Source organism: Sinohyriopsis cumingii, chromosome 3 (genome assembly GCF_028554795.1).
Source record: "Sinohyriopsis cumingii isolate HCF-2022 chromosome 3, ASM2855479v2, whole genome shotgun sequence".
Lineage (NCBI taxonomy): Eukaryota > Metazoa > Mollusca > Bivalvia > Unionida > Unionidae > Sinohyriopsis > Sinohyriopsis cumingii.
Genome location: NC_142963.1, coordinates 83399908 through 83412786, shown reverse-complemented (window position 1 = coordinate 83412786; position 12879 = coordinate 83399908). Strand labels below are relative to the sequence as shown.

Here is a 12879-nt window from a genome sequence, read left to right as displayed (position 1 = left end):
TATTGTTTTTGGTTGAATGCCATTTCTCAGAACAAGATAGCCATACATTGCAGGGTTTTGTTACATGAAGTGCTTGATAAAGTTTCAATAGGTCGTTGCCAATTTTATGGTTAATTTCATCAGTTTGGAAGATTTCACAGTATTAAAACTGTAAGCAATGGCAACACAAAAAAACTAAGATAAAAAGAAATGACTTCCATGCTTTAAGAAATGAAACTTTCAAGGTGCTCTGGGAGTCTTAATGTAAAATAATTTCAGACATGTTTATGAATGTTTATCATCTTTTGCAGGTTGTCTTTCAGTCACTTTCATACACTGGACTGATCACATATGGCAGCAACCTCCAACAACCAACAAATTATGGTTAATTACAGTGCCTTTAATGTAAGTAGTATGACGTCACTGTCATTATAGTTGATTACAATGCCATTACTGTAAATAGTAAACATTCACTGTGATTATGGTTAATTTTGTAGTGTCTTTGCTGTACGTGGTGTGCCTTGACTTAGAGAAGATATTGGTCCTCATGATGCTAAAAATATAATAATAGTTGTTGTTGTTGTTGTAAGGTTTAACGCCATTTTTCAGCACAAGATAGGCTATACATGGCGGCCAGTATTAATGGTGGAGGAAGAACCCGGGAAAAACTTGGAAAGAACCACCGACCCACGAGAAGCTACTGGCAAGCTTTCTCACATAACCACATTAGCCGAATCCGAGACTCGAACCAACGCAGACAGAGGTGAGATGGCAATGATCCGTAACGGTGAGCGCTTTAGACCACTCAGCTATAATAATAGTAAAATGTTGATTATCTTAAGTCCATGTCTGTAACAATGACCACTGATTTCAGAAACAGAATAGGGGAAGATTTAAGACACAGACAGCAAAAAGCTACCATACTAAAACTAATACTCATACTACTCTTCTAAAAGTAGTTAATGACATTCTCTCTGCTTTGGATAGTGGAAATATTACAGTCCTCATCCTCCTTGATTTGTCTGCAGCATTTCACACAATAGACCATTTTATATTACTTCACTGTCTCCAGCATGTATTTGGCATTCATGATACAGCCTTACTGTGGTTCAAGTCCTACTTGGTCAACAGGACACAAATTGTGTCTGCAAATGGAATACACTCCAGCCCAGTTGATCTATGTTGTGGTGTTCCACAGGGGTCTGTTCTTGGACCTGTTCTCTTCATTCTGTACACTCAGCCACTCTCAAGTGTCATAGATCATCATCCAGTCTCACCAGTTGTATGCTGATGACATGCAAATATACAAATCTAGCCACCCAACTGAAGTTGATGCTACCATCTAAGGTGTAGAGAGGTGCATTTCTGATGCGAAATCATGGATGACTTGTAACAAGCTGCAGATGAATGATGATAAAACTGAGGCCATTCTGATCACAACACAAAGACTTTCTCATTCACATCTTTTACCTCAAACAATAAATATCAGCAACACCAACATTAAATTCACAATCAGTTCAAAACCTAGGTGTTACTCTGGAAAGTACTCTCACATTGCACCAACATGTCATGAACATATGCAAGGCTGCATATCTTGAGCTGAGATGCATTAGCTTCATTCGCAAATATCTTTCAGTTGAAGCCACTAAAACACTTGTGTGTTCATTGGTACTTTCAAGACTGGACTACTGTAACTCAATATGTCTGGTTCATCTCAATATCTACTCCAGAAACTTCAAAAAGTTCAAAACACAGCTGCTCAGATCATACTTAGAGTACCACGATCAGAGTACACCTCCCCGCTGCTCTGTACCCTACATTGGCTACCCATTCGATCCAGAATCAAACACAAAATTTATTCTCTGTGCTATGTTTCATTGATAGTCCAACATACCTATCCGACCTCACCCATGTGTACACACCAGCAAGATACTTACGCTTCTCTTCCGACAATCATATACTCATTATTCCCACTATGAAAACAAAGTCATATGGACAGCGTTCTTTTGCATACCAGGGCCCAGCAACATGGAATGAATTGCCCACTGAACTTAGACATGAAGACACAGTGATATCATTCAAGAGTGCTCTCAAAACTCACTTATTTCGACTGCAAGAACAAACTTAAAGACACAATAATGTTTCCTACCTTAAATATTCTCAGCATGTTTGTTATGTTTTCTAATTTGATGGTGTGTGTTTTCGTAATCATATCATTATGTTTTTTATCTTATAGGTGTTGTCTAATGTTGTAAAGCACTTAGAGCTTCTAAAGATTAGGCACTATATAAAGTCCTCATTATTATTATTATTATTACCATGTACCACATTTAGCCATTTAAAACATGCACCCAACAACATAAACCTGAATCTGCCATCATGATCTAAACTCGGATATGCAAGGCACAGGATACAACTCCTTTTGGTTACTGATGTGATTAGTAACGTTATGTATCTTTTTATTACAAGTTATGCAGTATTGCATGGTAGGAATCCAAAGAGAATATTGACGACCAAAGGTACTTAGTTCTCTTTCTGTGCAGAGTAATACAGGAGTTTTCCCCATCTAGAGTGTATCTTAACACTCACAAGAAACATACTTATATAAGAAAATTTAAATGTTGGTATCGTTGTTTATGTCGATACACTTAGTACTGTTCTGTTTTAAAAAGCATACATTGGGGTGAAAAGGCAATCTAAAATGAGGTCCTGAATTGATGTTCTTGTGCTGAGTACAATCCTTATTGTTATGTGTGTTGGTTGTGGGTACAAATTAAACTCGACTTCGGACTCTGGTATGGTTCTGCATAAATACTATATTCAGTAATGCTTTTTATTTTTTCAGCCATTTTCTTTGATTTTTCAGCCTTTTGGTCCAGTGTGTGTTTTGTGTCTGTGATGTGGTCATTCGAGACAGCAATGTCTCTCGCAGCCTGAAACTTTCTGAGCTTCACCCAGCAGTGTGGGTTATTGGCCTAATGTTCCCTATCATCATCGTTCTTGTCAATGAGCTAATTAAACACAGGGAAATAAAGTAAGTTCTGTTACTCAGATCATTGACAAAGGTGAACTCATTGCTTACAATGCATTTTGTAGCATGATGATGCCTTAAGGGACTCTTATCTGCAGCTTTATATTTCATAAATAATTCTCAAAACTACATTAATCAAGCTCATAGAGATTTTTTTTGTACAATCAGGGTTAAAATTTGCCTGTTTAGCATAAGGTCTATCTTAATTAAACATTGATGTATTTTATCTTCAAGCTTACTGATAATTACATAATGTTACAGAGCAAATTTTATTCTGATTCAGGGCAGTTTTATCAGTACAGATTCTCAATCTTATTTGCATATCCCCCAATTTAATACTGCATCTCCTATTTTCAAAGTCCTCATTATTCAAGCTGCTGTCATGTCCCCAAATGTGTTCAGATATTAAGTTCCACTTTAAATTGGAAGTATTGACAAAATGTTAAGATAATCCCATATTACACATCCTAGTTTCCAAAGAATTGCAAACAAGGTATATAATTTCTTCATATTCTGAAAACATTTTGATAAATTTTCTTAAATGTTTGGTTATCATATCATTTTGCAATATTGTCTGTTTTTACTTGGAGATTTTGACGTTAATGATGGCAACAATTAAGATGATGTCATATACCTATGTCTTCATCATAACTGTATTATGTATAAAAAAAAGACAGTGGGAAAGACATGTTGAAAAAAATTAGGACATCTTGAATTTTTTTATCCAAAGAGGAAGCATAATGATATATTTTGTTTTTCAGACTAGCAGTGAGGTATCAAAAAAGAGCAAGACTTGCCTTTGGTACAAAGTTAGGAATGAATTCCCCTTTTTGATGTATCAGAGTTGTCTGAGACCCAACACATAGTGGTGTGCTAAGCCTGGAATGACTATCATTCTCATTTGCAGGGGAAATGTGTATCAATAATGGAGTGTTCCTAGAGAATCCTGAGTCTGACCCAGTGATAAGTGTACTTAAAAATGTAACCAATTCCAGATTGAAACTGTTATGCCACAAGTGCCATCAGTGTTTTAAAATATTATGTTGACTTTGTGTCATAGATAAAGAGGGTGATTGAGATATTTACCACCAGTGTTTTAAAATATTATGTTGACTTTGTGTCACAGATAAAGAGGGTGATTGAGACATTTACCACCAGTGTTTTAAAATATTATGTTGACTTTGTGTCACAGATAAAGAGGGTGTTTGAGACATTTACCACCAGTGTTTTAAAATAGTATGTTGACTTTGTGTCACAGATAAAGAGGGTGATTGAGACATTTACCACCAGTGTTTTAAAATATGATATTGACTTTGTGTCACAGATAAAGAGGGTGATTGAGAAACTTACAAATGTTTTAAATATGATATTGACTTTGAGTCACATATAAAGAGGGTGTTTGATACACTTAAAGAATTTCTACAAAAATGTACAATCTCATCATAGACAAGGTCACATATATGGTCAGCTGCTATCAGAAATCAAATCTGGTTGCAGTGTCAGCTGTTTCCTGGATGTTAATACCTGGAAGCTTCATATGATATCAAAAATTGGGATCAAACACAGGAGTGTCTGATTTTTATCAGTCTACAGTGGTCTGTCAGCTGGACTAGTTCCAGTTTTATTTGGCTGAATTTTTTTCAGTGGCCTTCTCCAGATTGTGACATGATTTTTGTCCTCTGGCTCGAGTTCATAGGATGAGATGGAGATTCATAAAAACAATGTACTACAGCAATGGTTCACAAAGTGGGGGTGGGGGCACTAATGCTGAATAATGCTTGTTATGGGGTAAGGTGGGGGGGGGGCACTGAAGATAACCAAGGGTGCAGTGGCCTGAAAAAGTTTGGGAACCACTGTACTACAGTGTCAAAGGTCAAGGCCTTTGCCTTAAGATGGATTTTAGTAGAGGCATCACAGATCACATGAGGCGATGTTTACAAACATGGGCAAGTCAAATGTTTTTGTGAACAGGTAGCTTGGGCAGAAAACATTTTACTTAAAGATTTTTCATCTCCATTCACAAAATTGATTCTCACATACACATTGAAATAATACTCTGTTTTGTTCTTGCAACATCTGCAGGACTCCATATGAGAACAACGTTCACATGTTCACTTGAATAAGGAAAGTGAACTTGCATTTGCTACACATGCTGAAAAGATGTCCACACTTTTTCTACACTATTATATTGGAAACATTGATGTTTTGACAGCAGCTGTCAAGTGTCATCACACCTGTGAACCAATAGCCGCTCCGCAGATTCCCTCTAAATGTCTCGAGTTCTAATGGACATTTTGTTTTATTTTCCTGATACACTCCAGAAGTCTAAATGAGCAAGGATAGATGTTTTATGTTTATTATTAGTTATAGCTTTTCCACTGATACACTCCAGTGTATTGAGGAGTAATAATAGATGCATTATGTCTATTACGCCCTATAGCTAACTCCACTGATACATTCCAAATGTCATGACAAGTAATGATATATGCTTCATTTCCATAATTACCCATAGACAACTTCACCCATGTCTTGATTAGGAAAGATAAATATTTGATGTTTATGATGACCTATAGCAATCTGATTAAAATCAGCTCCGCTGTCCTACACAAAGATGTGACATTGACTGCTTAAGGGTAATTTTCTGATTACCTTCGAATTAGCCAACGGAATTGCATTTTTCAAAAATCTGAAAGTGAATCAAATCGTTCAGTATGCATTCATGCTTTTCATCTACCCTGCTCAGTCTCCAAACACAAAGATATAAGACTTCGACTGATTTGTTGATAAAATTAGATATCATGGTAAAAACATAGGTTACCAGAACATGATCCCAAAGTGATCGCTGTCAGATCTTGATGTATAAACAGTGGAGATCTGATTTTAATCAGATTGGACCCATAGCTAACTCCACTGATACTCTAAGTGTTTGATAAGTAATGATAGATACTTGATACCCATTATGAGTTGTGATACTCTGGTTAAATCTTTCTTTACACTATAGAATGCAGGAAGAATACTTTGCAGTTTGTATTATTGTTCATTAGTTGTATACAGGACTTTGCATGGCGTAGGGAATGATACATGGAAGCATGTATAAAGGTTTGCTGGAGTATGAGAAAAGAGACTGAGCCAGATATCTTTCTTAAGTATTCCAGCAAATGCTTGCACACAGCTGTGTATTATCAGTATTCTTAAATTGTCGGTTTATCAGTATATACACCACTCCCTCGATAACTTGTGCCCTGATAACTCATGAACCCGCTTATAATGTAGGGTCAGGTGTGAATTACATTTTTTAAACCAGAAAATACAAAAAAATTAATCCCTGTTTGTTGAACTTGAAGAAAATTGTGCTCAAAATTGGTAACAGAAACTTTGATATATTGCTTGTTTTATCATCAAAAATGGTAGATAGGACCTGGAAATTTTAAACAACATTATGAAATATCAACTTTTAATAAGAAGTCACATATTGTGTTACATTTTCTTTTCTTAGTACACCACAATTAACGATATTCAATGACATTTTGATCAATGAAAATATCACAACTAGTGGAGGCAGTACTTTAATAAATAAATACCAATTAAATATTAAAAAAATTATCAATTGAAATTTGTGTTCTGGTTCTATCTTTTAGTTCCTTTTAAGTGTAATCATAAATGCAATGTGTCCTCTTTTAATTAAATGTAAAATGTGTCAATCTACTGTAACAGCTATGTCTGCAAGCGTTTCTCTGAGAACCTAATTTAGTGCCACAGTGATTTGATATTGGACTATGGAAGCATTTGTTGTATTGTTGCACTAAATAAAAAGCGGGCCTCTTTTTCTATTATCAAATTAAATACATCTTTTGAATCAAATAAAGAAGGTGAAATTTAAAAAAAAGTTAAAAGGCATTTAAATCATTCATGCTAAAGAACCAGTAGCCCATGTCAATGTCAGGTAACTCATTTCACTTGATCAATCGAATACTGTTGTAAATTTTATTATGTAATCTAATTAAACTACCTTAAATTAACCTACTCAATCATAACCATAATTAAAGATAGCAAGGCAACCAAGCGAAATGAGTACTTCGTAAAATAAAGAGCTTTGTTTCACAGATATGGGCCATTGTGGGAAAAACAAGTTTCAGTGAATTTCTGAACATGGAGATATCCTCAAGGATGATAAGAAGTTTTACTATTACTTGCAATGAAATCACGACATGAAAATTTCACTAATTGAAAAATTAAAAAATTAAGTTTCTACCTAGACGATTGTCTGATGAAATAAATGTTGCGTGCTTTTGGTAAAAAGGAATCTTGTTTGGTAGTCCATCAACAGTTAATCTGCTCCAGAGATTCCTGGTTTCGTAAAATACTATTATACAACACTTGGGGAACCAGACTAATCAATAAAACAAAACCCATGACATAATACAAGGATGTTTTGCGTACCATGTTTGGTTATTGAAACCAGTTGGAATCATGTTTATCGATCTTTCAGATGTTGGACATTTTGAAAATATATGTAATTTATAGAAAATAACGAAGAACTTTATCAGAAAAAGCACTTTATTGACAGTTTTTCTCTGCTTGATTATAAAATGAGGATTCAGCCATTAAACAGCCCAGTTCCCCCCACCCTGCAGTTTTCTGGATGCCTAGCAGGTTTTATTTAGGTCCCTTGGTAATTCGTGCCCTCACTTATAGTGTGATCCATGTTTATGGCCCCCGATGTGTGCAAATTATTGAGGGAGAGGTGTATATATCAAATTTCTACAAACAGGAGTCGTTAGAACACAAATAATCCTTTACTCAAACAAGGCATGCAGTTCTGATGTTTGAGTATTTCAGATGTTAAAAAATTGTGTGTATCAAACTAGGCAAAATCATCAGACCATGCAAGAATTAAAATATAAGGTCCAGCAGGCAAATACATCAACATCAAAATACATTTAGTATGCACCAATACATCAACAATCAAAACACCATTTAGTATGCACATATTTCAGTGACTGAATAATATTACTGGTAGTAGAAGTTTATGCCCCACAATGATATTGGCAAGACATATAATGTTATCGTGTCCATAATCCTTCTTTAACAACTGGGACAAGTTTTGTATTTAGGGTTTTAGGAACTAAGGTGAGGCATGTCCCAAAATAATTTTTCAAAAGGTGTCTTTTAGGACAAATCACATATGCACCAAATATAGCCTCCACTTAATACCATTTTTAAAAAACAATAATTTTTAATCACATTTAAACTACTGTACAATAAAGCACTGTACATGGTATAAAAAGTGTCAATATGTATCTCCAGATCCTAAATCAGTATTCTCTATGTACTGTATCTGTTAATATTTTAGTGTCGGGAAGCATTTTCAAATTCATTAAATTTAGCATATTCCTAAAATAAAATTGTATTGATTGCTAATGCATTACTATTGTACAACAAGGGTTCCTATTGATTTGAACAGTACTTGAGCAAATTCAGTTGTCTCACTAAATTTGCAGAAGTTATGACAGCTTTTATTCTGTATATAAAAAAAAGTATTCTTAGTGTCTGTAAGTATTAGCTTACTTTTTCTTATGGAAAAATGAGATTATGGTATATTTTTTTTCCCCACATCCACCGTCAGTTCACAGTTGTCATTTAAAACTACTTCTCAAACACCTGCTGATTAAATTGCCCATGATTTTACGGGAGCATTCTGGCATCAAGGCTTTTCATATTTGTTCAGGTAATGTGTATCCATCATCCAATACTAAAAGAAGAGAAAAGTATTCCCAGGAATGCAGAATATAACCATTTCTTCCTTTTAACTGCTGAGTGTTAAAGTATATAAGATATTCTGCAGCGCTAACAAAATTTACAAATTAGCTGTTATGGTGGCCATGTTAGACATGAGATTGGCACCATTTTCATTTGGGACAGGTAGACATCATCTTTTAGTGAGAAACCCATGTGAATATGACTATCTAAAGTAACAAGAAGATTTTCAGTACAGTCATTGTGGCAGCCATATTGGATGTACTATTGGCACAGTTTTTAGGATAAGCTAAATAGAGATCATAAAAAGTCTATTGTTGAAAGCCCCGTATTGATATTGCCATCCTTTTGGAAGTAGTAGAGATATTTTCAAGATGACCACCATGGTGGCCATGCTGGTGATCATTTGACATCGTTTTCATTTAGGACCAACCAGACACCTTACAATTTTTGTTGTGAAAATGATGTCAAAATGAATTTCCACTTGATGGTAATGATAACAAGACTTTCAAGGTGGCCACTATGGCAGCCATATCAGACATCAGATTGACACGTTTTAATTTAAAACCAAGAAAACATCTTCAGAATTCTTCTGGTGAAAATTCTATGCTGATACAACTTTCTGGGTTTTTTGAGTAATGATAAGAGTTTAAATAGGGATGCAATGATGGCCACTTTGGACATCAGATTGGTGCCATTTCCATTTAGGACCAACTAGATGCCTTAAAAAGTAATTTAGTGAAAACCCCATGTGGAGATGACGACAAATTTAGAAGGATTAGCAATAACAAGCTTGTTAAGAGCATGACTGTGGTAGCCATATTGGATGTCCAAGTAATGCCATTTTCATTTAGGATCAACTAGACTATGAGTAAATATATGTGTAAAGTTTCATAGCAGTTTTCCAAGTAGTTTAGAAGTAATCATAGTAAACTTGTGTTAATGGCCAGACAATGACACACAGTAGACCATCCTAAAAGTTATCCTGGTCTTTGATCAATACAGCTAAAATTAGAAAAACCTTCCACTCAATAGAATTTAAGCGTATTTGCAAAGAGCTTCAAGAGTATTAATATTCTGTTGTTACAGAAATTAGAAAAACCTCAATATAACTTCTTTTTGACAACTGCTGAAAAGAATTTGACAAAAGTCATCCTAGCTTTAAGGGCTTTCTGATTTGTACAAATTATGCCAATCCATCATCAATAATGGCCACCATTATTAAAAACCTAGAAAAATATTAAACAACTTTTCAACAAGTGCTCAACAGAGCTTTACCAATTTTAAGCAAAAGCATGAAGGTCTTTCATTTTTATTTAGATTATGCTACACATATCCACCTTCTAAATTGGTCACTGTTAACTAAAAATATAGAAACTATTCTTTTCAAAAAGCACTTAACAGAATTTGACAAAATTTGATTAAAAGCAGACCCATGTAAAGGGATTTCAAGTTTGTACAAGGGATGCTCATCTGCTATCACAATAATTTAAACAATTTTATCTCAAAGCTGCTCAGTAGAAATTTGTAAACTTTGACAAAAAGCATCCAGGCCTTTCAGTGTCCGACAAATTGTGCCGAGATGCCAGTTTGTTTTATTTTTGTCTTTATTGTAAGCTGACACAAACATTAATTTCACTTGTAAATTTATTTGATGGACGTTCTCCTTGTACATATTGAACAGTTTATTTAAGAAGTGAGGATAAACTGTTATGCACAACTTTTTTTGGGGGGGGGGTATCTTCTACAACAACTTTATCAGTACAGATGAATATATTTGTCAGAATCTTTTTTCCTGTTTCATATAATATGCCAGCAGATCTAGGTCTTTTAAGTCTGTAGGGAGTAATCAGTTGAACAAATAATACAGAGCCTAATCTTCTGACACATTATGTTATGGCAGATCAAGGTCATTGTTGTTTGCAGTTGACCCAATTTATAAGCAAGTATATACAGTACCCTAATTTTGTGCTAATTATGTATGCATTCCTTTTACCTGGTACCATTAGTCTTTCAGTGTAAGGAGAAAATGATATGTACAATATGATATTTGGTTCAGTCATAATCATAAGTCAAAGTTCATAGTGAAGCATTATAAGATGTATTAGTTTTAGTGAAACAGTGATGTTATAATCATGTAATAAAGTCCAAGTCCTCTCATTTTTATATGCCTGACATAAATTATTATTATGTCTGCCCACCAAATACTGTTACAAAATTTTTGGAGGCTTGTACTTTGGGTTAGAAAGAGTCCTATCATTTTTGAGCTACAAGGTCAAGGTCACTAACTGAAAGAAGGAAAATGATTTTGATAACTGATTTTCTGTCATCTGTGGTTACCAGACTTTGAGGTTAGCATGCACTTAGGATAAGGAAGAACTCTATTGATTTCAGGGCAAAAGGTCAGATGTGAAGATTGCTGTGATGGAAACAAGAAAAATAGTTTTCACACAACATTAATTTTATAGCACATATTCTTTACCAAACTTTGTGGATGGCTTACACTTGGGATAAAGAATCCTATCAATTTGGGGATCAAAGTCTAAGGTCACTGCGACTCAAAGAAGAAACATTTTTACACATTTGTTTCACATATCACCAATCCGGTGGCCTAGTGGTTAGAGCGTCCATCTCGGAAGCGGGAGGTTGTGGGTTCGATCCCCAGTTGAGTCATACCAAAAATTTACAAAAGTTGGGTTAACAGCTGCTTCACTTGGTGCTCAGCATTAAGAGGTTAGTGTTAGGACTGGCTGGTCTGGTGTCAGGATAATGTGACTGGGTGGGACATCATGCTACATGTCTGCGGCATGATACCCAGCATTAAGAGGTTAGTGTTAGGACTGGTTGGCCTGGTGTCAGGATAATGTGACAGGGTGGGACATCATGCTACATGTCTGCGGCATGATACCCCAGTGCTGGACATACTATAAACTGCCACACTGCAGACATCGCAGCGATATGACTGAAAATTTTTTAAACCTACATTAAAATCCTAATCACACACACACACACACACACACACACACACTTATTTCACATATCAAACATCAACCCAACTTTGTGGTGGCTTTCACTTGGGGCAGGGTAGAAGCCTATTGATAAGGAAGCTAAAATGGTATGAGGTCAAGGTCATTGTAACTAAAAGAACAAGAAGAATGGTTTCTGCACAAAACTTTCTGTATACAGCACTATTAAACACATTGCAGTTGTATAATATGCCATTCATGATACTCTTGTTAAAATATATTTACATGAAATAACCAATTTTTTGGTTACTGTTTCATCATGGAGAAGGGGAATATGAGAGGGGGTGTTGTTGTTGTAGGGTTTAATGCCATTTTTCAGCACAAGATAGGCTATACATGGTGGCCAGTATAAATGGTGGAGGAAGAACCACCGACACTCGAGAAGCTACTGGCAAGCTTTCTCACATACCCACATTGGCCGAATCCGAGACTTTAACCCATGCAGACAGAGGTGAGATGGCAGTGATCCATAATGGTGAGTGCTTTAGACCACTCGGGGCCCCAGAGAGAGAGGGGTAAAAAAATAAACCATGATAGTTCAAAAGTGCCCAAAGAAAACACAATAATGAAAACAAAAAAAAATCAAACCTGAAAATAATTTTGATCTGGAAGGCTTAAGTAATGACAATTTACACAAGACTAGATGAAAGAACACAATTTTTAGAGATATTCATGGTCCGTTTTACTATCACAGACCATGTGATCTAAAGAGTCATTATAATTTTTTTTTTAAATAATTGTTTCATTAACTGTTATTATAAAAATTTATATCATTTAAAACACTATTTGAGAAATAAGTGTTATTACTATTTAGATACATTTTCAACTATTGCTGCATGTATTACCATCAGTGGAATAATTTGAGATAAGTATCAGCTCCTATTATTTACCTCAAATTGAGTTGCCTTCCTTGAAAATAAAAATTACATTAAATGTCTATTATTTGATAATTTTGTTGTTTATTTTGTATTAAATGATACAGCATGTTGCTATTAGTAACACAAACTACGTCTGGTAAAAGGGAATGGATCATTTCTCTTTGGGCTTGGAGGGAAAGATGTTTAGCACTAATCCTAGAATGTTCCA

At 35.1% G+C, this 12879-nt stretch overlaps 1 protein-coding gene across 1 annotated transcript in view; it reads left to right on the top strand.

Moving 5' to 3' along the window:
- LOC149803214 (transmembrane protein 94-like) overlaps positions 1-12730 on the top strand; it is a 198098-nt gene extending 185368 nt beyond the window's left edge. Inside the window, exons 27-29 of the mRNA XM_089952840.1 lie at positions 291-384; positions 2846-3013; positions 3772-12730. Of these exons, the coding sequence (XP_089808966.1) occupies positions 291-384; positions 2846-3013; positions 3772-3844 (335 nt within the window). The 3' untranslated portion in view covers positions 3845-12730. The remainder of the gene's footprint in view (positions 1-290; positions 385-2845; positions 3014-3771) is intronic.
- The last annotated feature ends 149 nt before the right edge of the window (positions 12731-12879 follow it).